Source organism: Corythoichthys intestinalis, chromosome 3, assembly GCF_030265065.1.
Source record: "Corythoichthys intestinalis isolate RoL2023-P3 chromosome 3, ASM3026506v1, whole genome shotgun sequence".
In the NCBI taxonomy this organism is placed as follows: Eukaryota; Metazoa; Chordata; class Actinopteri; order Syngnathiformes; family Syngnathidae; genus Corythoichthys; species Corythoichthys intestinalis.
Genome location: NC_080397.1, coordinates 26,031,562 through 26,058,238, shown reverse-complemented (window position 1 = coordinate 26,058,238; position 26,677 = coordinate 26,031,562). Strand labels below are relative to the sequence as shown.

General features: G+C 40.1%; 1 protein-coding gene across 3 annotated transcripts in view; it reads left to right on the top strand.

Annotated features, from left to right (window-relative positions):
• Positions 1-13,349: 13,349 nt before the first annotated feature.
• grin1b (glutamate receptor, ionotropic, N-methyl D-aspartate 1b) overlaps positions 13,350-26,677 on the top strand; it is a 45,651-nt gene continuing 32,323 nt past the window's right edge. For 2 of the 3 annotated variants that reach the window (XM_057831834.1, XM_057831831.1), the window contains exons 1-4: positions 13,350-13,952; positions 17,326-17,582; positions 24,455-24,589; positions 24,651-24,827. In XM_057831834.1, the coding sequence (XP_057687817.1) occupies position 13,952; positions 17,326-17,582; positions 24,455-24,589; positions 24,651-24,827 (570 nt within the window). In that variant the 5' untranslated portion in view covers positions 13,350-13,951. The remainder of the gene's footprint in view (positions 13,953-17,325; positions 17,583-24,454; positions 24,590-24,650; positions 24,828-26,677) is intronic. The other variant, XM_057831833.1, reaches the window with a different exon arrangement.

Here is a 26,677-nt window from a genome sequence, read left to right as displayed (position 1 = left end):
CCTTCGACAGCTCTTTGGTCTTGGCCATAGTGGAGTTTGGAGTGTGACTGACTGAGATTGTGGACAGGTGTCTTTTATACCGATAATGAGTTAAAACAGGTGCCATTAATACAGGTAACGAGTAGAGCCTCGTTAGACCTCGTTAGAAGAAGTAAGACCTCTTTCACAGCCAGAAATCTTGCTTGTTTGTAGGTGACCAAATACTTATTTTCCACTTTAATTTGGAAATAATTTTTTAAAAAATCAAACAATGTGATTTTCTGTTTTTTTTTTTCATTCTGTCTCTCATGGTTTAGGTTTACCCATGTTGACAATTACAGGCTTCTCTAATCTTTTCAAATAGGAGAACTTGCACAATTGGTGGTTGACTAAATACTTATTTGTCCCACTGTATATTGTATTTATACAGTAGTGTATATAGTGTCCATATGGTAGTATTGCACCTTTTCATTACATTTGTGTCTGGGGACATTTTAGAATCGGGTTCAGGGTGGTGATGTCTCTCGGGAAGAAACTGTTTTTCCAGTCTGTTTGTTTGTGCTTTGATGCACCTGTAGCCTCTGCCAGAGAGCAACAGGTCAAACAGCTGGGCACTGGGATGTAAGCTGTCCTCGATTATGTTGCGAGCTCTGCTGAGGCACCGGGTGGGGTAGATTTCCATCCGAGAGGGCAGAGGGCAGCCGATGATCTTTTGTGCTGCCTTGACTGTCCTCTGAAGCATCCCTCTGTCCGCCTCGGTGCAGCTCGGTGGAGACGTAGTAGGTCAGCAGGCTCCTGAATGACAAGTGGTAGCATCTCCTTGTTAGGGCCCGAGCACTAAGCGTGCGAAGGCCCTATTGTTTTGCAAAGGATTATTTATTTATTTATTTAAAAAAAAAAAAAAAAAAAAATTCCCAGGGCAAATGAAAACGGCCAATTTGGAGGCCTGAACATGCACGAAAAGTCACCAAAATTTGCACATACGTGCGGAAAATTGTAAATTTCGATAATTTTGCAATGTTGCAAAAAAATGTAACAAAATGGCTCAGTGGCGCCCCCTTGAAATTTTAATATTGGCCTATAACATTAGGGTCTGTCAGCGTAGAGCAATGAAATTTGGGGAGTCTATACCTTGTCCAAAACCGCTCCAAAAAAGCATTTACACTCATATTCCAAACCCAACAGGAAATCGGTTATTTTGGATCGAATATGAAATTGTTATCGATTTACAGGGTGCACATTGGAGACCTTTTCGCCGAGGGAGTTAGTTGGATCATCTTCAAAATTGGTGAGACTGTTAAGGAGACATATGAGATCTTAAGTTTTTAAAACGGTGCGTTTTCATTCACGGGTCTGACCTGGGCGTGGTGCCAAAGTCGGCCATTTTTTCGGCGAAATGACAAATTCAGTAAATGACTAATAGTTACTTGACACAACGTTCAATCTTTTTCATATCTGGCATGTATGTGCGGTATCCCACCCTTAACATGAGTGCATTGAAATATTACCCATTAGGCCTAGCGCCCCCTAGTGAGAACAGGAAATGCCTTTTTTTACGAGACAGGTTCCTTCTCCAAGGGAAAAAAATCTGTTGACCTCAAACCTGCATCAGGGGAGCCTTAAGACCTGAGTTCAGGTGCCTGATGAAAAATATTGAGGTTTCGTTGAAGCGGAGGGGTCCAAACAGGAAAGTGAAAATGACTGTCAACAATTTGTCTCGCAAAAAACTTTGAACAGTCATAACTCAGCAGATATACAACATATCTGCGCCTAACTTCCCGTGCTTGTTGAGAGTCAAACCCTGAAGGGTTTTGTAAGGGTCATTTGCATCAACTCTACAGTGCCAACTAGTGGCGACAGAAAGGAGTTTTAAAAAAGGCCTTTCCTATTGGGTTTTTTCAACGTAGAGCAATGAAGTTTGGGGAGTCCATACCTTATGCAAAACTGTTGCAAAAAGTCTCTTGCACCCATTTTCCAAATCCAACAGAAAATCGGGTATTTTGGATCGAATGTGAAATTTTTATCCATTTGTAGTATAGTTTACATTTGGAGGCCTAAACATGCACGAAAACTCACCAAATTTTGCACATACATGCGGCTTTGCATGGATTTCGATAATCTTGCAACATTACCAAAAAATGTAACAAAATGGCTCAGTGGCGCCCCCATGAATTTTTCAAAAAGGCGTTTCCTATTTGGTTTTTTTAACGTAGAGCAATGAAATTTGGGGAGTCGATACCTTGTGCAAAACAGCTCCAAAAAGTCTCTTGAACCCATATTCCAAACCCAACAGGAAATCAGGTATTTTGCATCGAATGTGAAATTTTTATCAATTAACAGGGTGCACAATTTAGATCTTGTCACAGAGGGAGTTTGTTGGATCATCTTCAAAATTGGTGAGACTATTCAGGAGGCATAGGAGATCTAAAATTTTCAAAATGGTGCGTTTTCATTCATGGGTCTGACCTGAGCGTGGTGCCAAAGTCGGCCATTTTTTCGGCAAAATGACAAATTCAGTAAAAGACTAATAGCTCCTTGACACAACGTTCAATCTTTTTCATATCTGACACGTATGTGCGGGATCCCACCCTTAACACGAGTGCATTGAAACATTACCCATTAGGCCTAGCGCCCCCTAGTGGGGACAGGAATTGCCTTTTTTACAAAACAGGCTCCTCCTCCAAGGAAAAAAAAATCTATTCACCTCAAACCTGCATCAGGGGAGCCTTAAGACATGTGTTCAGGTGCCTGATGAAAAATACTGAGGTTTGGTTGAAGCAGAAGGGTCCAACAGGAGAAGTAAAAATGACTGAAGCCATTTCGTCTCACCACAAGTTTTGAACAGTCATAACTTCTACAACATATCTGCGCCAAACATCTCGTGCTTGTTGAGTCATACTCTGAAGGGTCCTGTAGGGGTCATTTGCATCAACCCTATAGCGCCAACTAGTGGCAATAGAAAGTCACTCATTTTTCTAATATATGTCCAGTTCTTTTCAGGTTGGTCATTGTAGTTTCAAGACATTTTGAAATACTTATTTTACGGCCCATGTCCAAATGTCTCTGTCTGTTGCCGTGACGACCCTTTATTCACTCCTTTTTTTGTAGTACTCTCTCCAATAGGGTTTTTATCTCTTAGGTGTGTGAATGTAAAGAGGCAACGTTCGAGCATGTTAGGTTCTAATGAGATGATTAGAGAGGACGATCTGCCAACACCCTGACCTGCACACTGTCCGAGTTGCGCGACGTCCGAGTTGCGCTAGATTGCGAGGGCCCATTCAGTCCTGCTTGCAGGCCTAGTTGATATTGTTCCTCCTGAGGAATCTCAGGGATTGTAGACAATGCTGGGCCTTCTTTATGACAGCTGTGATGTTGGCTGTCCAGGATAGGTCATCGGAGATCAGGACTCCCAGGAACCTAAAAGTGTGGACCCTTTTGACACGCTCCCCATTGATGTAGGGGGGGCGGGATACTTCCGTTTTTTCTGAAGTCCACTTCCGCGATGATCTCCTTTGTTTTTGTGTATTCATGGTTAAGTTGTTGTCAGAACACCAGGTTGTCAGGCTTTGGACTAGGAGTGGGAACCTCTTGGTACTTCACGATACGATACGATTTACGATACAAAGCTCACAATAACGATGATCTGACGATATGGTGATACAACAATTATCGATACATTGGTTAGGAAATCATTTTAGGATATCCTACAAACAACTAATAAACAGAATAATAAACAGAAAAACAAGCTTCTGCTGTGAATTGGAATGAGTTAATCACTGGTAGACGTCCAATCCATTTGAAGTGGGAGGGTGAACGAATGTTCATTCGCTGCCATTGAACGTCTATGGACGTAAGTGGCAGCCAATGCCAGGCAATGAGGTAATTTTGGGCCATTTAAGGTCATTTACCTGTTGATGTTCAGTTACTTCCTGTTTATTTTGGGGCATTTTATAGGTCACATCCTGTTTATTTTGAGTTGCAGAGCAAGAAGAAATGAACTGGGAATCACCCAAATGAATAGGCAGTGACTCAAACTCAACAGGAAATTACCTGTAAATGCCCTAAAATGAACCGCAAGTGACCTGTAAATTCCCTGAAAATTGGACAGAATGACTGTGAATGCTCTGGTTTCGAATGAACGAACGTTCCCAGTCTAAATGGATTGGGAGTCGAGCACCGTCAATGCAGCCTTAGAGTTAACTGACACACTTCTATGGTGGAAGATTTTGGTAGCAACTTGTTGGTTCCTTTTTATTTATTTATTTTTAGACATTGACACCTTTTTCAAACGATATCTCGATTCTCGGCAGGCGCATATCGATAACCTTATGGGATACAAAGTTGTTTTGAAGGGCCGGACTGCAGTCGAAGGTGTAGAGGCAGTACAGGAGGAGGCTTAGCCTTGTGGAGTTCCGGTGCTCCAACTGTGGGTAGAGGAAAAGTGGGCTGCGTTCTGTTGGTCAAAAAATCTTTTAGCCAGCTGCATGCAGGGGGGGACTCTAGGCTGACCAGTTTTGTGACAAGTATGAGATGATGGTATTAAAAGCCGAGTTATAGTCCACAAAGGGCATCCTGGCATAGCTGTGCTGTTGTTCCAGATGGGTCAGTGCAGGACTACGGCAATGGTGTCCTCGGTGGATCGGTCAGCCCGATATGCAAACTGGTGTGGGTCAAGTGCGGGGGGAAACAGTCCTTTATCTGCTGGAGAACGAGTTTCTCGAAACATTTGATGGGGTGAGGGCAACAAGGCGAAAGTCATCAAGGCTGGATGCGGGTGACTTTTTCAGGATGGGGATGATGATAGCAGATATGGCTCTCACGGCGCCGCCTGCGTCTCTTTGCGGACCCGACAACAATCTGCGGGGCCCCCGATTGTCTCGCTAGTTTGTCAGGGATGTTGTGTCGGTTATGAAAATGTTTACAAACTACCATTTTGTGTTGGTAGCCGATGTCCACAAGGTCTTGACGGGTGTAGTGGTGTAACGCTGATGTATACGTGGACAGAGTCTAAAGACACACACGTAGAAAATATGCAAATAGCACGAAAACGGAGACCCATGAGCCGCTGCATCTAGTTGCGGCGTCATCTTGCTCAAAAGATTTCCAAAATTAAAAAAAAAAAAAAGTGAAATGCCCCAAAATTAAATCATTGCCTTTGGTTGCCAGTGCCGGGATGGCAGTGAATGAACTAATGTTCATTCGCTGCCACTGTCCCACTTTGAACAAAATGGACATCAATTAGTAATAACCTCACAGCAGATGGATGAAAAAAGCTTTTCCTGTTTATTAGTTAGGTAAAATATCCCATTTATCAATAATTGTTGCATCGATACATAGTGAGATTACTGTTATCGTGAGCAGAGGCGTCGCGTCCCATTAGGCAAACCAGGCAATTGCCTAGGGCCCCCAGCCAGTAGGGGGCCCCAGAGGGCCAACAGATTTAGCCCAAGCAGCTTTACTGCACTGTTGCAGCGACAAGTGTAGGGAGTGTTTCAATACCATGGAATCATTTGGCAGATTATCTAACGATTCTGTAATCAATCCCAATCAGCACTAACCATGTCACGTAGATTATACATGTTTAAGTAAGCCCAATCAGCTATTATTCCATATGATTGTTTCAAGACTCACCAAGTACTCTCTGGAAAGTCCTTGCCGGGTTTTTTTATGGTGATTTTCACAGGCCACCTCATTATTCATGTGACTACTTAAAGAAATGGGTATTTTTCCCAAAAAGTCTATTAATGGGTCTATCATATTCCTCGCCGAATACTCTATAAGAAAAATATAACATACAGTATGTCCATCTAAAATAATCCTAAACAATTTTATTAGCAAATTTAATACTCATTTTGGTCGCTAGTCCACCAATCAGTAGTTTTTACGGAACAATTTGAATTTGGTGGGTCGTAGGGCCAACCTGACTACTGATTTTACACAAAGGTATATACCTCCGCATCCGTTGGTGGTATTTTTGTGTTGCTACTCTTTCCTCTATTGCTCCAAGTCCAACTGTCCCCCTTACTTGCACACGCTCGAAGGGCCCCATGTTGCTTGTTGCCTGGGGCCCCCGGGGACCCTTGCTACGCCTCTGATCGTGAGCCTTGTATCGCAAATCTTATCGTATCTTGAGCTACCCAGAGGTTCCCACCACTTGTGTTCACACGGACTTTTCGTCGCAGACAGTGAAGGTCAAACGATTTCTGGTTCACGTCACCTAAAAATAAGGACAGCTGGTTGTGCGTATGTTTGTCGCAATGTTGTGTTGAGTTCCGCGTTTTCTGGGCTGTCCCTAAATGCACGGCGTGCAAGACTGGCGTGAGAGAGGGAGGGTTGGACGAGTTGGAAGGTTGGTTTTGTTTGCCATCAGTAGTCGTGTTTGGTGCTTTGGGTTTCAAACAAACTATTTAAAAGTCTATCTTTACATCCACCTCTCAGCAGTAACTACAGGTTTTCATATTTTTATTTTAATGTCTTTTAGTTTTTTTTACGCAAAATATTTTAATTGCGACTTTAACAGTGAAATCCGACTCTGGTTACGTCGTCAGCATAGGAACGGAACTCGGTCGTAACGCGAGGACTCCCTGTAGTTTCCAAAAATCATGCCGTACACAGGCACGAATAACAGTGTTGTTGCTAGTGCTAACGTAAGCACCTTTTAGCTTGGCAAGCTACTACTTTGCAGTACTTCAGCTCAATTTTGTCAGCCTTTTACTGATGTTTTGGCTAATTCTCAGTCACCGATGATCCCATTTGCTTATTTTAGCTGTAGTGGCGTCCCGTTCTCCACATTAGCTCTCAGCTTCGCTTTCCAATGAGCAAGATGTCGTCCAGCTAGCTTCCAAAACATTCCGTGTAACATCCGTTCTCCACTCAAGGTTAGGGACTGTCCAAATGTATGCACTGTAGCTACTTTATGTAGATTCAACTCCTCCCGTCAAAAAGAGTCAAGATGACTACAATTTCCTTTCAAAATAAACAACGTTCGCAGACTTGTTAGCAGCAGCTATTGTTAGAATTATATAAAACACTGCAGTAAAGTACAATACAGGAGAAAGCACTGCTGAGGCCTAGCGAACTTGAGACATCAAAGAATAAAAATGAAAACGGAAATCAAACCGCTCCAAAATAATAATCCTTTGTAATCATTAGTATCCCCATTTGGTTACATATAAATATCGTCAATACTGCGCTAACATTTCCAGGCTTCTTAATTAGTCAAGAGTCCCCTCTTGCGATAGGCTGTGAGTAATGTTTACTCCATGTTCGGACATTTTAACATTTCAGAAGATGTCAAATTCTGTATGTTAACATTATATAAGTCACAGAAGAATGAAAAAAGTGTGATTTATAGTCCAGAAAATATTGTATTTCCCGTCTTCCCTACCTCGCCATGGCCCTCTTTGGATTCATGGTTTTTAGCTTCGGCACTTTTTTTTATTGACCTATCCGAGTTCAATGACTGCTAATGAAGTATGTTCGATTTTTAAAACGTATATTAACTCTTGTTTGTCAAATGAAATGGATTGGACGTCTATAGCCACCAATGGGTGTGTTCAATATCAAATTTCCTTCTTTTAGGCTACTAACTACCACAACACGTACTCTGTGACCTGGGCTGGCAGTAAATGAGTTAAAGGTGCACCGATTGATAGGTGAATCACTAAAATTTAGGGGTGGAACTCGATTTAAAAAAAAAAAAGAATCAAATGAATTAGAGGCTTTGTCATGAATTCATTGCGTAGCAATATTAATAAGGCATGATATCAATGACTTTATATTCAAGTGAGTATACAGTCATCAAGTATTTAAAATATATATCGGGACAGTATCAACATCGGCCGATACCGCACAACCGGTGTTGAAAATGGGATACAAAAAATAGTCTGTTTACCTCTCCATTACCTTGTGACAAGAGTAAGGCTAGGAAATCAGAAAATCCCTAGAGGGTCGAACCAACTGCCCCCTACCTCACTTTCTGTCTGTCATGCTACCTCACTTCCAGTCAGTCTCCCTGCATCGCTTCCTTTCTTCTACCTCGCTTCCTGTCTGAAAGCCCACCTCACTCCTTCTACCTCACTTCCTGTTCGTTCGACCTGACTTCCTATCCAATGCTCAGCCTGTCTGCTGCATGTTAACGGCATTGAGACTGATGTCAATAAAGCTTATTGAAAATCCCACATTTGCTCTTTTTGGCCATTGAAAAGGACGTAAGATGTTTGATCCGTTCCAATCGGGATGCTTCGAAGATGATCGGCCTTTCCTGGTTCAAATCGATTAGGGTGTCTGTTGTCATCGATGGAGAGTTCAAAAGATTTATGGTCCGTGTACCTTTTGGCCATTTGTTTTTCCATCAAATTTTGGACAATAAAAAACGGGAAATGAGCCCAATTCTGTTTTGTGTTATTATGTCTGCTAGCAAAAAATGAATCGTCTCCTGTTTCCCTGGTAAGTCAATAATGGAAAATGAGCCTTAATCCGTTTTTCCAATGTCAGTTTATGGAATTGAAGTCTAAAAACAAAGTACGCCCAATATTTCTTTTCCACCAAGTTCGCTTTTACAATGAGCCTTGACACGGAAGACGATGTTCTTCTTCAACAAGACAAACAAGACCCTGCTGCAATATTCATTTATAAGAAGAGGAAGAAGAAGAACATCGTCTTCCGGGTCATAGCTCATTGTAAAAGCGAACGTCGTGGAAAACACAAATATTGGACGTATTTTGTTTTATGACTTTAGTTCAATAAACTGATATGGGAAAAACGACTAAAGGCTTGTTTTCCATTATTGAATTAGCAGTTTTTAATTGGGAAACGGGAGATGATTCATTTCTCATTTTTTGTTAACACGCATAAAAACAACAACAACAAAAAAAAGACGAAATTTGGGCTCATTTTCCATTGTCCAAAATTTGAAGGAAAAACGAATGGCCAAAAGGTACACGGACTGACATGTATACTTCAGATGTCTACCACATATTCACTTATAGTCTTGCACCAATACTAGTATCGGTACCGATATGGCACTAAAATGATATGATTGCATCGGGACGTACCAAGAAATAACATGCTGAATTGTACTTTTCAAGATCTGGTTTCCAACCGCCAGTTGACCTACCCAAGATGGCTGCCAGCTACGTAAAAGGAGTGCCTGTTGCCCTTCCTCAGACTGTGATAGTTGATGAAATGCACCAAAATGAACAGGTAGTGACGCAGAATTGCCTCAAAATCAATAGGAAGTGACCAAAAAACAACAGGGAGTCACCTGAAATGCCCTCAAATCATAAGTGGAGTTTGACTTTTGGGGCAGGGGGGGCACAACATGTTGATGACCCCGAAACGCAGTGTCAGCAATAAAATTAACTTACAAGAATATTTATAATAAGTTGACAATGAGCATTTTTTGTTTCCCATAATTCTTGAGGGGAATTCTAAATGAAGCTGCTTAGGCAATACTTTTCGCCAAGATCGTCATCCATTGAATATAGAACGCCCGCCGGTGTCGTGCCAGTGCAGTTACCCCAGTCAAAAATTGTATCCCCTTGGCGGAGCTGTATGGAGGTAGATTTGTGCCTTTATTATTCAATTTAAAAAAAAAAAGTTGCTCCAATCAAAAAATATATTTTCAATTAAAAAAAAAGTCGCTTCAATCAAAAAAAAAAAATGTGAATGCAAAAATAAATTTTAAACTCAAAACAATGCATGTAAAAAAGCTATTTTTCTTTTAATTAATTAATTTATTTTTTGATTGGAATCTTTTTTTGATTGAAGCAACTTTTTTAATTGAAGTAATGTTGATTTTTGTTTGGGCCACATTTTGGCTAGGATGTTTTTGTCTTTATTATTATTATTTCAATCATAGAAAATGTTTTTAAACGCAAAAAAATATTTGAGTTAAAAAAATTTGCATTTGAACACTTAATTTTTCATTGAAAAAGTTTTCTTTGATTGAAGCTATCCTTTTTGTGTTTGGGCCATATTATGGGTAGGACATTTGTGTCTAAATCATCCAATCCCCCAAAAAGTTGCTTCAATTAAAAAGAAAAAAAACAAAAATTCAATCAAAGAAAAAAATCGTTTGAAAAATAAAATTGCCCTCCCCTATTTTTTTTTTTTTTTTTTTTTTTTGAAACTCATATGCAAAGCAAATGACCATCTAAGGTGCTAGTCACATGATCTGTTCGAAAAAGAATTTTGACCCATTATAAAAATATATTTTTTTGTTCATTTCATTCATTTTGTTGCAGTTTTATTGCTTTACAACTTTTATATATGTACAGTGCCCTCCATAATTATTGGATTTATAATAATTATGTGTTTTTTAGCTAATAATGTTTTTTTTTTTTTCTAAATAATATGGGACCTTAATGGAGAAAAAGAGAAAAATCCAACCTCCAATACAAGTGCATTTATTCAATGGTGGAAAAAAATCCCACATAAAGAAATAATTATTTGACATCAAATAATGTGTGTCACAATTATTAGCACCCCTGGTGTAAATACTTTGTACAACCCCCTTTTGCCAACAAAACAGCACCTAATCTTCTATAATGTTTCACAAGATGGTAAAAGACAGAAAGAGGGATTTTCAGCCATTCCTCTTTGCAGAATCTCTCTAAATCATCCAGAGACCTGGGTCCTCTCCTCTGTACTCTCCTCTTCAGCTCTCCCCACAGGTTTTCAATGGGGTTGAGGTCTGGGGACTGAGATGGCCATGGGAGGAGCTTGATTATGTGTCTGGTGAACCATTGCTGTGTAGATTTGGCCTTATGTTTAGGGTCATTGTCTTGCTGAAAGACCCAGTGACGACCCATCTTCAGCTTTCGGGCAGAGGGCAACAGATTTTGATTTAAAATGTCCTGATATTTCAAAGCATTCATGATGCCATGCACCCTAACAAGGTTCCCAGGGCCTTTGGAAGCAAAACAGCCCCACATTGTCACTGACCCATCCCCATACTTTTAAGCAGGATGGTCATTCGCTGCCAACCCACCCACTTCAAATGGGTTGGTGATCTACCGCCATCATTGGCAGCCACTGAGTAATAGAAGATGCTTTGACATTGATAAAATAAGCTAGTTACGACTTCATTTGAACTGATTTTGTTGGGAATGTTGCCCCTACCAAAATGGCTGTCATGAGGCCAATTTGTTATGGTCGGTGAAAGATCTTTTCATGCTTCTGCCCAGGCCCGGATCTAGGTCTACCCACCAGAGTGGGCACGAAGAAATCTTGAGGGGGCACCCCCAATGCAGGCTTTTTTTTACCCTCTGCATTTCTCCGTGCTTGGGACTGGCGCAAGTAGGACACTGGCTTGTGTCCCGTTGAGGCTGCATTAATTTTTGGGGGGTTTATTTGATTTTTTTTTGGTTGTTGTATTTTTTTCATTCATCTATCTACTTATTCTCGCAGTCGGCGTGATGTCACGATGATGTCATCTCGCATAGCAACGTGTCGCCATTTTGAGATGAGGGGCACGCACAGGTAAACATCCGTAAACAAATGTTGTCTGAAATTCATATATTTCAGCTGTGTTTTGCGTCTTTTTTTCTTATAAACGTCTTAAACATGACTTATTATTATCACGAGTCACTGCCGACAGACGCGAGGAGGCGATACAATTTAAAATTTGTGTGTATTGGCCTGCAAATCTGCCCATACAAAGTCGCAGCTCATTGCTGGATAAACAATCCAAAGGAAGTGCTTGCAGTGGAGTTCGGAAACATCTACAACTACTTCATAAAGTCACCCAGTAAGTTGACCTTTATCAATTATGTGGAATATGTACTGTGTGGAACTAAGAAAACTGGTAGTATATACGGAATGATTATTTCTGCCATAACCGGTAATTTGCCTCCAAGCGTTATTTAGCCGTGAACATGTCACGGCAAAATAACCAATTCCCACCAGGCCAGTAATATACTAATTGACCGATCAGAGCAGTTCACGGCAAAAGAAAAATAAAGCTTTGCGAGTTGTCGGTTACAGTAGTAATAACCACTGCCTAGTCTATTGAATCCTAGTAGCTAATTGGGGCAAAAAAAAATCGATTAAAGTTTACTCACCAGTAATAAAATGTCGGCTGCAAACGTAAATATGCCTGGATTTAGGTACCCACAGGCGAGAATGGTCCACGGAACCGTCTTCTTTTACTGTTCCTCGATTGATTGCTTTCAGCCATTTGCTTGTCCTTTTCTTCTCACGCGGAAGAATGAAGAACTTCAAATGCGGCTCCGAACTCTTCCTTGTGTTACAACCCGCAACACGGCAACTTTTAGTCATTCCGACGGAAAAAAAGACCGCAAATAAGACAAAAGTTCAACGCGTTTGTACTACAATGCACGACAGAGCAACTGCTTGTGACTCGTGTTTTGCCCCCATTTCAATATGGCGACGCTTTGTTGTGTCTAGTGACGTCATTAATGCCCGGATGTCCAACTGCGAGAATGTGTCTGGAGGAGTGAGAGGAAGCGCGCGGATAACAAACGAGGTTGGAAAACAGCTTGTTTTGGTGATTGCTTGTTCGGCGTGTTGCGGCCAACAGTAATCGTTAATCCTGCAATAAAAAAGTAGGTGAAACCAACTCTCCGTGCATTCTCTATATCCAGTGCGACGCTACAATAGATATTCCCAACATTTTGATTGGGTGGGCACGACTCACGTCTGGGTGGGCCGTGCCCGCCCCGGCCCCCCATACATTCGGTCCCGCTTCTGCTGTGAATTGATGTGGAGGTAGGGTGTGTTGTCACATTGAGATGAGCTGATCACTCGTAGATGTCCAATCCATTTGAAGTGGGACGGTGGCAGCGAATGAACGTTTGCTCACTCTGTGCCAAATCCTTCCACTTTGATTGGATTGGACGTCTCGCGCCATCAATGCCATGCAGACAATGGGTTAAGCGGTGTTGTGATTGAAATTATTTTAGGGTTAGGGTTAGTATGCACTATGTAGTCATTTAGTGTTAAAAAAAAGGTGGTATCTACGGGCATCGGCCAATACCACACAATCTGAATCGGGAGTCAAAAAATGGTATCAGTGCAACGCTCTCCATTTAGTAGGCAACAGTGTAGTCAAGCATGTCGTGTGTAGTTCAATGTCTCAAGTCAACATGAATAATTGACGCGAAGCACATCATACTAGCAAGCAAACAAGTTTGCTGAAGCGAAGAGCAAGCAAGCTTTGAATTCCCTGGAGATGCGTTCCAGGAGAACAGCGACCAGCGGACTTCTCAGACTGGCGTTTTTTTTTTTTCCTTCTCAGACTGGTGTCATCAATCACTTATACAGTAGGTTACGTCAATAGTTTCAAAGAAGAAGAATCGACGCCCTTCTCTTGCTTGTGACCCAGTTGAACGTGACACCTGCTCCTCCTCCTCCTCCTCGCCATCAACACGCGCGCACCAGCGAGCGGTGGTCGGCGCCTCACGTGACTAGGCGACCTCTTATAAGCGATACTCGTCAACGCATTTATTTTCAATTGACATGATATTCAATATTGGATTTTCACTATCTTGGAAGAGGGACCGTGACGTTGCGCACGCGCCTCAGAAAACGTGTGCGCGTCCACTTGATTGAAGCGGACCGAGGAACGCGAGGAGGCTCGTGCGCGCTCGGAAGCGGCCGCGCGCGTTCTGCCTGTCGACGTCTCGGGAGCGTGCACGAGCGCGGACGTCAAGGACGGTCGACGCGACGCGAGCATCCTCTTTGTCTTGGTTCTAGCGGTGCTGATCCTGGTGAGGTCATCGCCCTGGAGAAACGTGCGTGAGTGAGTGGGTGCGTGCGTGTTGACGTCGTCCCCGGCGCGGGAATCAACAGGACGAGGCGCGCGCGCACAAAAATAAAGAGGACGACAGTCAACATGTCTCCTGCTGCGAGACCCCGGTGAAAAGGACTTGTGGACCGGAGCGGAACGAACCGAACCTGCCAAGGGTCGAACCAAGGGCGTCTGCTTCGATTGACAAAGCATCCAAACAGTAAGTGTTGATCTTCTAATGATGTTGGTGACGTCAACGAGAGTGGCAAGGTCTCGGACCGTGACGTCATCATAGCCATAGAGTGTGTACTTTTGGATGAGTGAGGTGGTGTTCTTTTTGCATTGCATGTGTATTTTTTGAGTGTTGTGTAATATGGCTTGCGTGCATTGCTTTTTGTGTGTATAAACTGTTGGGTTGGGGTGGAAAGTAACGAATTACATTTACCCTTGTTACTGTAAGTGTAACCTGTAATTTTTGGAGTATTTTTTTTTAAATATCATTAGTTTAACTTAAGTCATTCTAGAGTTATTTCTTATCTTTTTTTTTTTTTTTTTTTTTTTTTTTTTTTTTTTTTTTTTTGACTTTTGACTTTTGACTTTTAAACAGAGGTGGGTAGAGAAGCCAAAATTTTTACTTAAGTAAGAGTAGAGTTACTTCAAAATAACCTTACTCAAGTAAAAGCAGTCATCCAAAAAAATGTACTCAAGTACAAGTAAAAAAAAGTATCCAGTAAAAAGGATACTCAAGTAATGAGTAAAATTGTGAGTAACTGCTTATTTTTGTTTGATTTTTTTTTTTTTTTAAATAATGGTATTTTTCTCTCTCAGCACAAATTTATCTATATGAACTGTTGTTATGATACTGTACAATAACAAATTACATAACCACAGTAAGCCAAAGAAATACAACAACCAAAAAAATAAAATTATTGAATTCCGGCGAGAGAGAAAAAAAGACAGAAATGAAGCATTATTCGTACAAAGAGCATGACTGCCCTCTAGTGGAGGAAATAGTTCATAGTTTGAATGAAAGGGGAATACTGTAGTTCTTTCATTGTGACTATTATGAAATTAAAAGGATCATATCCCGGACAATGAATGAATATCTCCGGTTTTCCATGGCCAAATAAAAACTGGGAGTGAGGTTTAGATCTGCTCTTTCAAGTAATGTTAAGTGTCAGTGCTCTATGTGAAATACTTCATTTTTTACGGTGCTTTAAAGACGTTATATGAGTGAAAAGGCTGGCGTGATCATAGAACGGCAAGCTTGAATCAGATTGGTGTAATGGAGTCATGTGATTGTTGTTGCGACGTCTCATTGGTTAAATTGGTAGAGCCATTCTTGGCATCGCTGGTAAAAAAAAATCTAATATGTACAATAAATAGGAAAAATATAACGATTCTTGTATAGCCCAAAGTAGCAGAGTAGCCTTTTTTCTTCACAAATTTACTCAAGTAAAAGTCAAAATTATGGCTTAGTAAAACTACTCTTGGAAGTACATTTTTCTCAAAGTAAATGTAACGAAGTACATGTAACGCATTACTACCCACCTAACCATTTAAGACCTTTAACACACCAGTTCTCTTACTCATAATAGGTACCGAACCGCACGAGTTACACATGTGCATTCACTCAACACTTCAGAATTTTCAAATTCAAAAGTGATGTATCTAAGTTAGCAAGCTAATATCTAAGCAATTTTTTTTCACATTTTCAAAACATGTTTTTAAACAGGTCGAAATTATGAGTCCACACTGGTCGTAGGTCTGTTGTAGTTCCTCATACCCAGTGATAGGCAAACTTCTACTGCAGCAGCAGTTGAAATTCCAGTCCAAACTGGTAAAACTCCAATTTGCCTAGATTTAGTCAGCATACAATAATACGTAGGGCCCTGTGTGTCTTACCCTTTGCCAAACCCAGGTTAAGAATTGATGTTATACTTTCCAGGGCGAGGGACTATAATTTGTCATTTTAAAAAAACGTTCTAAAGAAAGTTATTGCCACCATATTGGACGTCGCTCACCGTCACTTTTGTCGTCAATGCAAAAGACAAGACACATCACCAATATCAATATAAAACCGTCATCAAATAGCGATGGCGACCAGCTACAAGTCTACTATTAGTTAGTCTAAACGATATTGAGGGACATAATGTTGCTAAATAGCATGGCCAACGTCATATACTGAGAGCAATTTTTGCAAAAATTGGCTACCGTTACTATGGTGCTCATATTACAAATACTGTAGGTGCTATCACGGCTATTATCTTGCCTGTCTTCCCTTTAGCTTTTAGAGCAGTTTCTTTAGGTTACTTTTTTTTCTAATTTAATTAATTTAGAAAAAAGCAACTTTTACTTTGAGCAAATTTTAAATCGTCTACTTTTACTCTGAGTAGATATTTACACCACTACTTTTACTTGAGTTAAGTTTTTTCAATGTAATAGTACTTGAGTTGATGTTGCAGTACTTTTTCCACCCCTCAGCTAGGCATAAATTTACTAAATGAAGGTTGACCGATATATCGGCCCGATATGTGTCATTTACTTCAAGATAGGTCAGCTGCCTGTATAACTGAATAACCGTCATGTTCACCGTTTGGGTGATGATTTTTCTCATGAAGGGTGACCGATATATCGGCCCGATATTTGTACTGTTTTCATAATCGGTCACCGGCCGATATACTAGGATCACTGTTATGTTCACTGTTTGGGTATTAATCTTTCTCAGAAAGGTTGACTGATATATTAGGCTGATATATGGACTTTTTTTTCAAGATGGGATATCAGCTGATATAATAGGTTTTGTGTTATATTCGCTGTTTGAGTGATCGTCGTTCTCGTGATGGTCAATCACTATATTGGCCAGCCGATCTACATGCCGCCAATACAGTATATGGATCATTTTCAACATCGGCCGATATACACTATAGTTGATATAATTGTTATGTTCACTGTTTAGGCGAACATCGCTGTTAATTGTGATTTTGCACCACCTAGTGGCCAGTGTTACAAACGGAAGTAGAAGAAGAAAAATTTAACTCAATAAATATAAACAGTGTTTTGCTTGCCTTTCATAATCAAACCGATATGTTTTTTTTTTTTTTTCAAGATCGGATATCAGCTGGTATAATAGGTTTAGCGTTATATTCGCTGTTTGAGTGATCGTCATTCTCGTGATGGTCAATCGATATATTGGCCAGTTGATCTACATGCCGCCAATACAGTATATGGATAATTTTCAACATCGGCCGATATACAGTATAGTTGATATAATTGTTATGTTCACTGTTTAGGCGAACGTCGCTGTTAATTGTGATTTTTCACCACCTAGTGGCCAGTGTTATAAACGGAAGTAGAAAAAGAAAAATTTAACTTTGAATAAATATAAACAGTGTTTTGCTTGCCTTTCATAATCAAACCGATTAAAAAAGACGTATAAAGAGTAGGCCCCAAATATCGGCTTACAAATTGTCTTTAAACATGTGTCAATTTTTTTTCTTTTAAATCGGCACCGACCTTTGAAAATGCCATATCTGTCAACCTCTACGAACTATGGAAGGTCTGAATGGTTTTGTGACATATTGAACCAACAGTGGAGGTGCGCGCGTCGCTGCTGCTGCTGGCGCTGCACTGCGGCGCGATGGCGCTGTGCGGCTGCGAGCCACGCGTGGTCCACGTGGGCGCCGTGCTGAGCCAGAAGCGCTACGAGCAGGTGTTCCGCGATGCCGTGGCCCATGCCAACGCCGCCTACGGGCGCGAACGTTTCAAGATGAACGCCATCGCCGTCACGCACAAGGCCAACGCCATCCAGATGGCGCTCTCCGTCTGCGAGGATCTCATCTCCAACCAGGTAGTAAAGAGCCAATCATGCGAACTTTTTGGCCGCCGCCAACGCCGTCTTGTGCGGTCCACGGTTTACTTGCAAAAAACATTGTCTTTTCCCAAATGTTGCAAATGTTTTGACAGAATTTTAGAAAAAAATTTCGACGCTGAAAAAATTGCGTGGTATAAATTCTTATACAAACTATGATGACACCGATTTACCTACGTAATCTGGCTAACGATGGAGTTTTTTTGCAACTGAATTTGCAACATTTTTTGGTGAGAATATTGGTGGCCAATTTTTTTGCGATGAAATTTAGAATTTTTTTCATCTGAAATCAGTGTTAGAAATTCCTACTTAAACTCGGATGGCACAGATTTACTTTGGTCATCTTGCGCAATGCCGCCTTTTCATTTGAGCCTGGGATGCCGCTATTATGAAAAGGCCTTTGGTGTTTGTGCAGTTGATAAAACTGGAGTGACAAGAGGTCACGTGCGGTGAAAACGAGGCCAACACGGCATCCTCTGTGACCGCGGTCGGATTAGCGATACGCACGGATTGCGCATGCACTCGCACACGTCTAGTAAGACAAACAGGCTGTCACTCATAGAGTTACTACCTGAAAATTTTTAGTATCAAGTGAGCTGTGTGTCCATTTGTTTTATTTTAGCAATTTAACATGAAAGATGAAACCAACCAATTTGATTGAACTATTACATGCAAATACAGTGGTACCTCTACATACGAAGTTAATCTGTTCCAGGACCTTGTTTGTAAGTCGAAATGGTCGTATGTCGAGCAGGATTTTCCCATAGGAATACATTATAATTCCATTAATTCGTTCCACAGCCCAAAAACCTTCACTAAATCCTTAAAAAATACTGCTGGTACTATTACAAATGGCAATTACACATAGCAAAACAAATAAATTATAAATCAAAATCGGAATAATAATAATAATAATTATAATAATAAGAATAATAATTCCTGTATTAATGTAACGAATCGGGTTCTAATGTGGCGGACGTTTTTTGCTGACCCTGAACGCACCGCGGGGCTCACGTGCCAGAGACAGACCGGTGAGCTTGAGTTTCACTTTCACTTTGAATGTTTTCTTGAGAACGCCTCAATTGCGGCAGACAGAAGGTGTTTTTGTTTTGAATAAGTTGTGAAATAAATGATAAAAACGTGGCGAAGTTGGCGATTTCTCTGGAGATGTTACCACAAAAGGAATTGTCAGCTTAACTTATAAAGACTGGCGAACGATGGTCGGAGGAGGACCGTGGAGATGTATTTTTGAGCCATTTCACGGATGCCCACCCTACGCTCATATTTTTCTGTCATTTGCATCTTCATTTAGAAGGTAAGCGTCAACTTTTTCCTTGTTTCACCACCTGTACCAACCTTTTCTGAAACCAGTGTTGATTTGTCACACAAGAAAATCCGCCGTGCATTCGTCTGCGGTGCTGCCATTGTCGTCGTATTTCGAGCATGTCGTCGGATGTAGAAACAAATGGCGAGTCAAATTTTACGTCGGATGTCGAAAAGTTCGTGTGTCGAAGCAATCGTATGTAGAGGTACCACTGTATACAGATCTCAAGTACGTTATATAATATATCATCAAAACGATAAAGTCATGAGGATCTTATATCGTGACATGTGTGCAGCCCTTGTGCAGTTTTTGTTCACAGTTAAGCACATCATTATCAGTTGTCGGTATGTTTTGTATAAGATCTGAGTACTGTACAGTATATCAATCTGTGAAGACCTGGAACATCCAAAAACCGCCACTGAACAAATTGCACTTACATTTTGTATGCAAACGCATAAGTTTACATTCAGCTCATAACAGACTATGAGAAACAACAGCAGGTAATTAAATCAAATGTCATTCAAACTCAAATTTTAAAACAAAACTATAATAATCAGATAACAAAAAACTAAAACGCATAACTATTGTTAGAAATTTGAATTCTGAAGTCCACAGCAACCCAGTAGAGGTCAAGGGAAATTATTTGCCTGTTCTGCGTGTTAATTACTGTGAATGGAAAGTACTCAAGAAAAGACTCACAGACTTGGTAATTTGCTCTGAGTATTGATTCCAGAGATACTGCAAATACTGTACAGAATTCTGGCTGATAATTCCCTTACACTGAATAAGTACACAATAGCGGAATTCTCAGTGCTGTAGCGCAGGCATTGCGTAACCTATATACTTCAAAGGCGTGGTTATTTAGCATTCTATTTCAAGTTAGAGATGAAATGGTGTCTTCTGCTCTTTTCATGGAGACGTCAGGGACGTTGCAGTTGCCATTTTTCCGCGCTTCTGCGTCTGGGGCCGTCGTGACCTGTTAGTTCACTGAGCTTGACAAAATATAGGTATACCTGTGTAGCCCAACTCTGAAAAATACCAAAAGCCTTTTTTTTTTTGCAGAGGTGGCCCTTTGGCTTTGGGGAAAACAAAAGACGATGTTCACTGTTCTACGGCGTCAACAAGAGAGCATGTGACTCTGTTATCTTATGCTGAATAGATTTATGGTAAAATGTGATCAAGCAATTACTACTGATTATTAGATTGTCGAGTACTTCTAAAATCAAAGTGTTAACATAATACAATTAGCTATATACATGTATATTGACTAAAATTAAAGATGCAATTTTATTTAATCCCAACACTATCAAGTCATGTAACAACTGCAACAGTCACTGAAGAAATAATTAGCACAGGACATGAACTTAGAACATTAATTTAATGTGTAGCGCCGCAAGGCATGCTGGGAGGCATGAGACACAAAGCTACAATATATTGTACTACAACATGGATTAAAACTACTGCTTAAATTTAGAAAACATTTTTAAAGAAGCCTAGAAAGCTAGACAAAAGAAGTCAAGGGCAAATAAAGCTTCTTGAAGCAATGAAGCTTTGCATCCAATTGGGTCAAACCTTCATAGCGGTTCATTTGGCGGCATCAAGTGGTCTCAAATCCAAAGAGGTCAACAGTGTCGAAAATTCTATGGCCATTTGTTCAAGAAAATTATATGAATGTGCTTGTGTTACTATTAAAGGGATCCACGGATAGAAAGACTTCTTAAAAGATAAATGTTATTATGAGTTAAAATAATTTTATATTGAAACCCCTCTTGATGTTTTGTTTTTTATACAATTCATGAAATTAGTTGAACAAGTAGGTCGCCATTGTTGTTGACGTCATAGAGCGGTGACGTCACAAGGTTACGCTGCCGGGCTTCCAGAGTATGACTCTACCGACATAAGCATGTCATCTGTTCAACCCTTTCAATTTGAACCCTAGAGGAACATCATTGAGCATGACAGCATTGTCGGCAATTCACAAAACGAGCAGCAAAAGCAAAATGAACAGGAAAGACAGGATGAGACGAGACGAGAGTAGGGGGAAAAAAACGGGTGTTCTGCTAAATTGTGCTACACCGGCAAAACGTCCTACAAGAGGCAAATTTGACACCCAAAGTGCTACCATGCACTTTCAGCTCGTTTTGTTTAGATGCATACAATCAGAACATACTAAAGATGCCTTAAGAAAATACTTAAACGTAGTAATATCAAATAAGGGTGGTTTAAATACGCTACGTGGCTAATGTAGTCATCAGATCAACAATCTGCTTTAAAGCTACCACAAGAAAACACAATGTTTAAAAGTATGAGAGGGAAACTAGGCATGTGCCAGTATGATATTCCGATAACTTTAAGCTAAAATATCACGGTTTCACGGTATTGCAATTACAGCTCTAAAATGTGTTACTTTGAGATATCTGGGTTTAAAAAAAAAAAAAAACTTTTTTCCATTGAACAGGATTTTTATTTTTCTGAACATATTAGCAAATTCGAACATAAGTATGTTAACTTAAAATAAAAAACTATTTATATACATATTCTAAATAAAACTAAAATAAATGAAGTCCTTTAGGTGAGCCAAACCCACAGCCAGAGCTCAACATTATAACCATCAGAACAAAAATAATTGAATCATTTTCCATAGAAAGCATGTGTGTATGACTCGTATCATGTTTACATTATACACACACTCTTTCTCAACACAATCAGTTGCCAGAGAGAAAAAAAACACATGTTTTACCACCTCTGACATACTAAACAAGCTAGAGTTAACTATCATTGCTGGTGGTAAACATTCATGACAATTTTTTCTAACTTTTAATTTTGTATAAATGCAAAATTATATTCGAGGTATTGCCTCCTCGGCAGCTGCCCTCCACAAACATGTTTTACATGTCGGTTGGCCCTCCTCCTCTAAGACGCGGCCGTCTAACTTTTCTGTAGCCGAAGTATTCCCATACTAGCGATTTCGTTTTCTTCGATGGGTGAAAAAGTTCAGGAGTTTCACCTCCTCCAGCCATCGTGTAGCACAGCTGACTCACTGACACTGAGCAACAACCGGTGGGGGAGGGTTGACCCTTGCAGCTGCAAGCGAGGGATTTTTCAATGCATTTTTAGGACAAAAAATAGCTAACACCTTCGGGACGGTATGACGGAAAATAGTTGCGGTTCTGAAACCTTAACGTTTTCATACCACGGTTTACCTTGAAACCGGTAATTGGCACTTGTCAAAGGGAAACACGTGGAAACAATATTTTGAGGCAGTGTTAAGGTAATAAAAGACTCAATAAAAACTGATGAGCGCATGTGTTTGGGCGTCTTGCCGCGTAAAAGGTATTGCAGTAACCCACAAGCAAGGGCGTAGGTTATGTCTCAACATTGGTAGGGACGATATACCGTACACTTTTTCCTGAGGACGGGACATTAGTAAGACCAAACAGATTATTGAACGGGTTTCAGGGCAACATTTCTCACGAATATGAACCTAATGAATTGGTAGGCTAAATGATCAATGCAAAATAAATCTGTATTGACTTATACTAACTTACAGTGCCCTCCATAATTATTGGCACCCCTGGTTAAGATGTGTTTTTTAGCTTCTAATAATTTTTTTATTCAAATAATATGGGACCTTAATGGAAAAAAAGAGAAAAATCCAACCTTCAATACAAGTGCATTTATTCAGTGGGGAAGAAATAATTATTTGACATCAAATAATGTGTGTCACAATTATTAGCACCCCTGGTGTTTATACTTTGTACAACCCCCTTTTGCCAACAAAACAAGGTCTGGGGACTGAGGTGGCCATGGGAGGGGCTTGATTTTGTGTCTGGTGAACCATTTCTGTGTAGATTTGGCCATATGTTTAGGGTCATTGTCTTGCTGAAAGACCCAGTGACGACCGATTTCAGCTTTCGGGCAGAGGGCAACAGATTTTGATGTAAATTTCCTGGTATTTTAAAGCATTCATGATGCCATGCACCCTAACAAGGTTCCCAGTGCCTTTGGAAGCGAAACAGCACCACTGACACACCCCCATACTTCACAGAGGGTATGAGGTGCTTTTCAGCATGCGCATCTTTCGTGGCACGCCAGACCCACTTAGAGTGTTTGTTGCCAAAAAGCTCAATCTTGGTCACATCTGACCAAAGCACACGGTCCCAGGCTTCAACTGGGAGCAAAGCACACGGTCACAGGCTTCAACTGGGACCGTGTGCTTTGGTCAGATGAGACCAAGATTGAGCTTTTTGGATTTTTTTCCCCACTGAATAAATGCACTTGTATTGAAGGTTGTTTTTTTTCTCTTTTTTTCCATTGAGGTCCCATATTATTTGAATTAAAAAAATATTAGAAGCTAAAAAACACATCTTAACCAGGGGTGCCAATAATTATGGAGGGCACTGTAAATGTGTATTGGTTCAGATGTTCAACGTTCAATTCAAAACTTTGTTTTCAAAAACTACCAAAGAAACATTTTGAATTGCATTACCGTAATGAACATAATGCAAACAATGATCTAAATGAGGCACGGCTAGCATGACTTTGTTTTTCCTTGTAGAGGCTGGCTTGACCACAGTAGTTTTGCAGGTTAGCAAGTTCACACAGTTTAATGTTATGCTAACTCTGATGCAGGTCAGACTTTCAGTTGCAAAATTAGTGGTTTCTCCCACCTCCATGCAACATTGACGTCTTTTTACATTACTTATAGTAGTTGCTGCTGCTGCCCGAAAAAAAAACTTAAAATATCCCTCCTCTTCGGAGGAGGCGGCATTTTGTCGACATGTATCAGTAGGGGCTGTGCGAGTGTGTCACTGTGTGGCAGGGGGCAGGGTCAAGTAATCAGTCAATCAAACGTGCGTTTGAGAAGGGAAAAATGGACCGGCAAATTCTCTTTATAATGGTAGGGTCAATTCTATCCTTACAACATAGGGGAAGACAATCTAAATTTCCTATATAACTCATTATATAATGCAAATAGGGTTGCTTCAAAGTTGGTAGTGACAATTTGAGAATCCTGAAAAGTTGGTAGTGTCATGTCCCTACCGTCCCTGTGCAAACCTACGCCCTTGCCCAGTAGTATTCGTCGAGTGACAGTGACAATCGATGTTATCACCCCGAGCGTCCATCGCAGGTATAAAAACAGGCCCCCATTATAGTTTTTTAAGTCAATGGCAATATTTTATGTGTTTTTCATAACATATATTAGTATATATTAAAGGTAATTTGTTAATCATTTTTGTTTAGAAAGTATTTCACTCGCTTAAGATAATATTCTTTAACAGCCAGAAAGATCCTAATGAGGCTTCCATGCTCAGCTGCTTTGGCCCCACTCTCTAAAAATGCTCTAAACACTGATGTCAGACCCAGATTTTTACTGGCATGCTATCCATCGGCTTTCTATTCTTGCGATGCCACGTGACCGTTCTGTCCACATGTACGATCTAGCTCTAGAAAGCTAGACATGATCATCGATAAGAAAAGAAAAAATGAGTGGGCATTCCCTGATCTCGCGTCGGGTGCATTTCAGGTGTACGCCATCTTGGTGAGCCACCCCCCGCAGTCCAACGACCACCTGACTCCGACACCCGTGTCCTACACGGCCGGCTTCTACCGCATTCCCGTGGTGGGCCTCACCACGCGCATGTCCATCTACTCCGACAAGGTAAACATTATGGTGCTTCCGTTCCATTTTGGCCAGACTGACGAGCATGCGCGTCCTGCAGAGCATCCACCTGTCGTTCCTGCGCACGGTGCCGCCCTACTCGCATCAGGCCAGCGTGTGGTTTGATTTGATGCGTGAGTTCCGCTGGAATCATATCATCCTCATCGTCAGCGACGACCACGAGGGACGAGCGGCGCAGAAACGACTGGAAACGCTGTTGGAGGAGAAGGAGACCAAGGTGACGCGCACACGTGACTACATAAAACACACACACACGCGATCACAGTATATTGCAGGTGTTAAACTGGTGGCCCCGGGGGCCAGATCTGGCCGACCACTTTTTTTTTTTTTTTTTTTTGACCCTCGCTAAAGTAAATCACGTGCCTCAACTTAAAGTTTTGCGCCAAAATCTAATTTTAATCAAGTTTATTATTTATCTGTTTGCATTTTTCTTCCTTTTAGAACATTTGAAATAGATGATCATTTATAAAGTATAAAATTAGGGCTGTCAAAATTATCGCGTTAACGAGCGGTAATTAATTTTTTAATTAATCCCGTTAAAAGATTTGACGCAATTAACGCACAAATGCCCCGCTCAAACAGATTAAAATGACAGATCAGTAAAAGGTGTACTTGTTGTGTTTTTCGGAGTTTTGCCGCCCTCTGCTGGCGCATGGGTGCGACTGATTTTATAGGCTTCAGCACCCATGAGCATTGTGTAAGTAATTATTGACATCAACAATGGCGGGCTACTAGTTTATTTTTTGATTGAAAATTTTACAAATTTTATTAAAACGAAAACATGAAGAGGGGTTTTAATACAAAATTTCTATAACTTGTACTAACATTTATCTTTTAAGGACTACAAGTCTTTCTATCCATGAATCGCTTTAACACACTGTTAATAATGGTAATGCCATCTTGTTGATTTGTTATAATAAAGAAATACAGTACATATGTACCGTATGTTGAATGTATGTATATATCCATCTTGTGTCTTATCTTTCCTTTCCAACAATAATTTACAGAAAAATATGGCATATTTTATAGATGGTTTGAATTGCGATTAATTGCGATTAATTACGATTAATTAATTTTTAAGCTGTAATTAACTCAATTAAAAATTGTAATCATTTGACACCCCTACATAAAATGTATCCTTTTTCCCATTTAGTGTGTTTTTTCCCCATTTAGTGTGGATGTGGAGGATGTTTAGTTTTTATACTCCATATTTGTTAATAAATACAAATATGAAAAAATATATAAAATTAGTTTATTTTCCCTTTTTTATGTTAAAAATAAACACAAAGCAGCCAAACCTTTTACTATTAATATAAAATTGGGTACATTTTAAATGAAAAAACAAAAGATTATAATGAGCGTGTCATTTTTGTTCCCCCATTTCTTTTTACTAAAATAAAACTTAATTAAAAAATTAAAAGGAATAAATAAAAATGGAATTGTTTTTTCTTTTTATATTTAAAAAAACAATTATATAATAAATGTATTTAAAATAATAAAACTAACTAAGAAAAAAAACAAAAATATTTTCAAAAATTAAAACACAGATTTTAAGTTTGTTCCCCTATTTTGTTTTTTGATTTCAAAATAAACACAATAAATGAGGAAAAATAAAATTTGGACTAGTTCTTTTCTTTCTTTAAATAAAAAAAAAACAAAAAAGTAAAAGTTTTGAATGGATTTTTAATGAAAAAAATGTAAGAAAATATTTGCTACTAAGAAGCTTAGAAAGGGGACTTTTACCATTTTTAGGTCAATCGACGATTAAAATGGTTGTTGATTTATTTGCTCGTCAATGAGTTGTTGATTAGCATAACTACGAAACCAGTTTGACACCTCTGCAGTTGATTGTTTCACACACACATTTGACAAAGAACACATACACTCCTACTGATACAGAAATGTACAAGAGCAAACTCTTTCTTCACGCGTCAAATGGCGTCTGTCAACTAGCATGCTAATATGCTAATGCGAGCCTGTGTTTAAGGTGGCAAGCGCTAATGCTAACAGGCTAGCACCATCAGTTGTGGCGGGAACATCCTCGTTTCAATTTCTCACAGCACACTC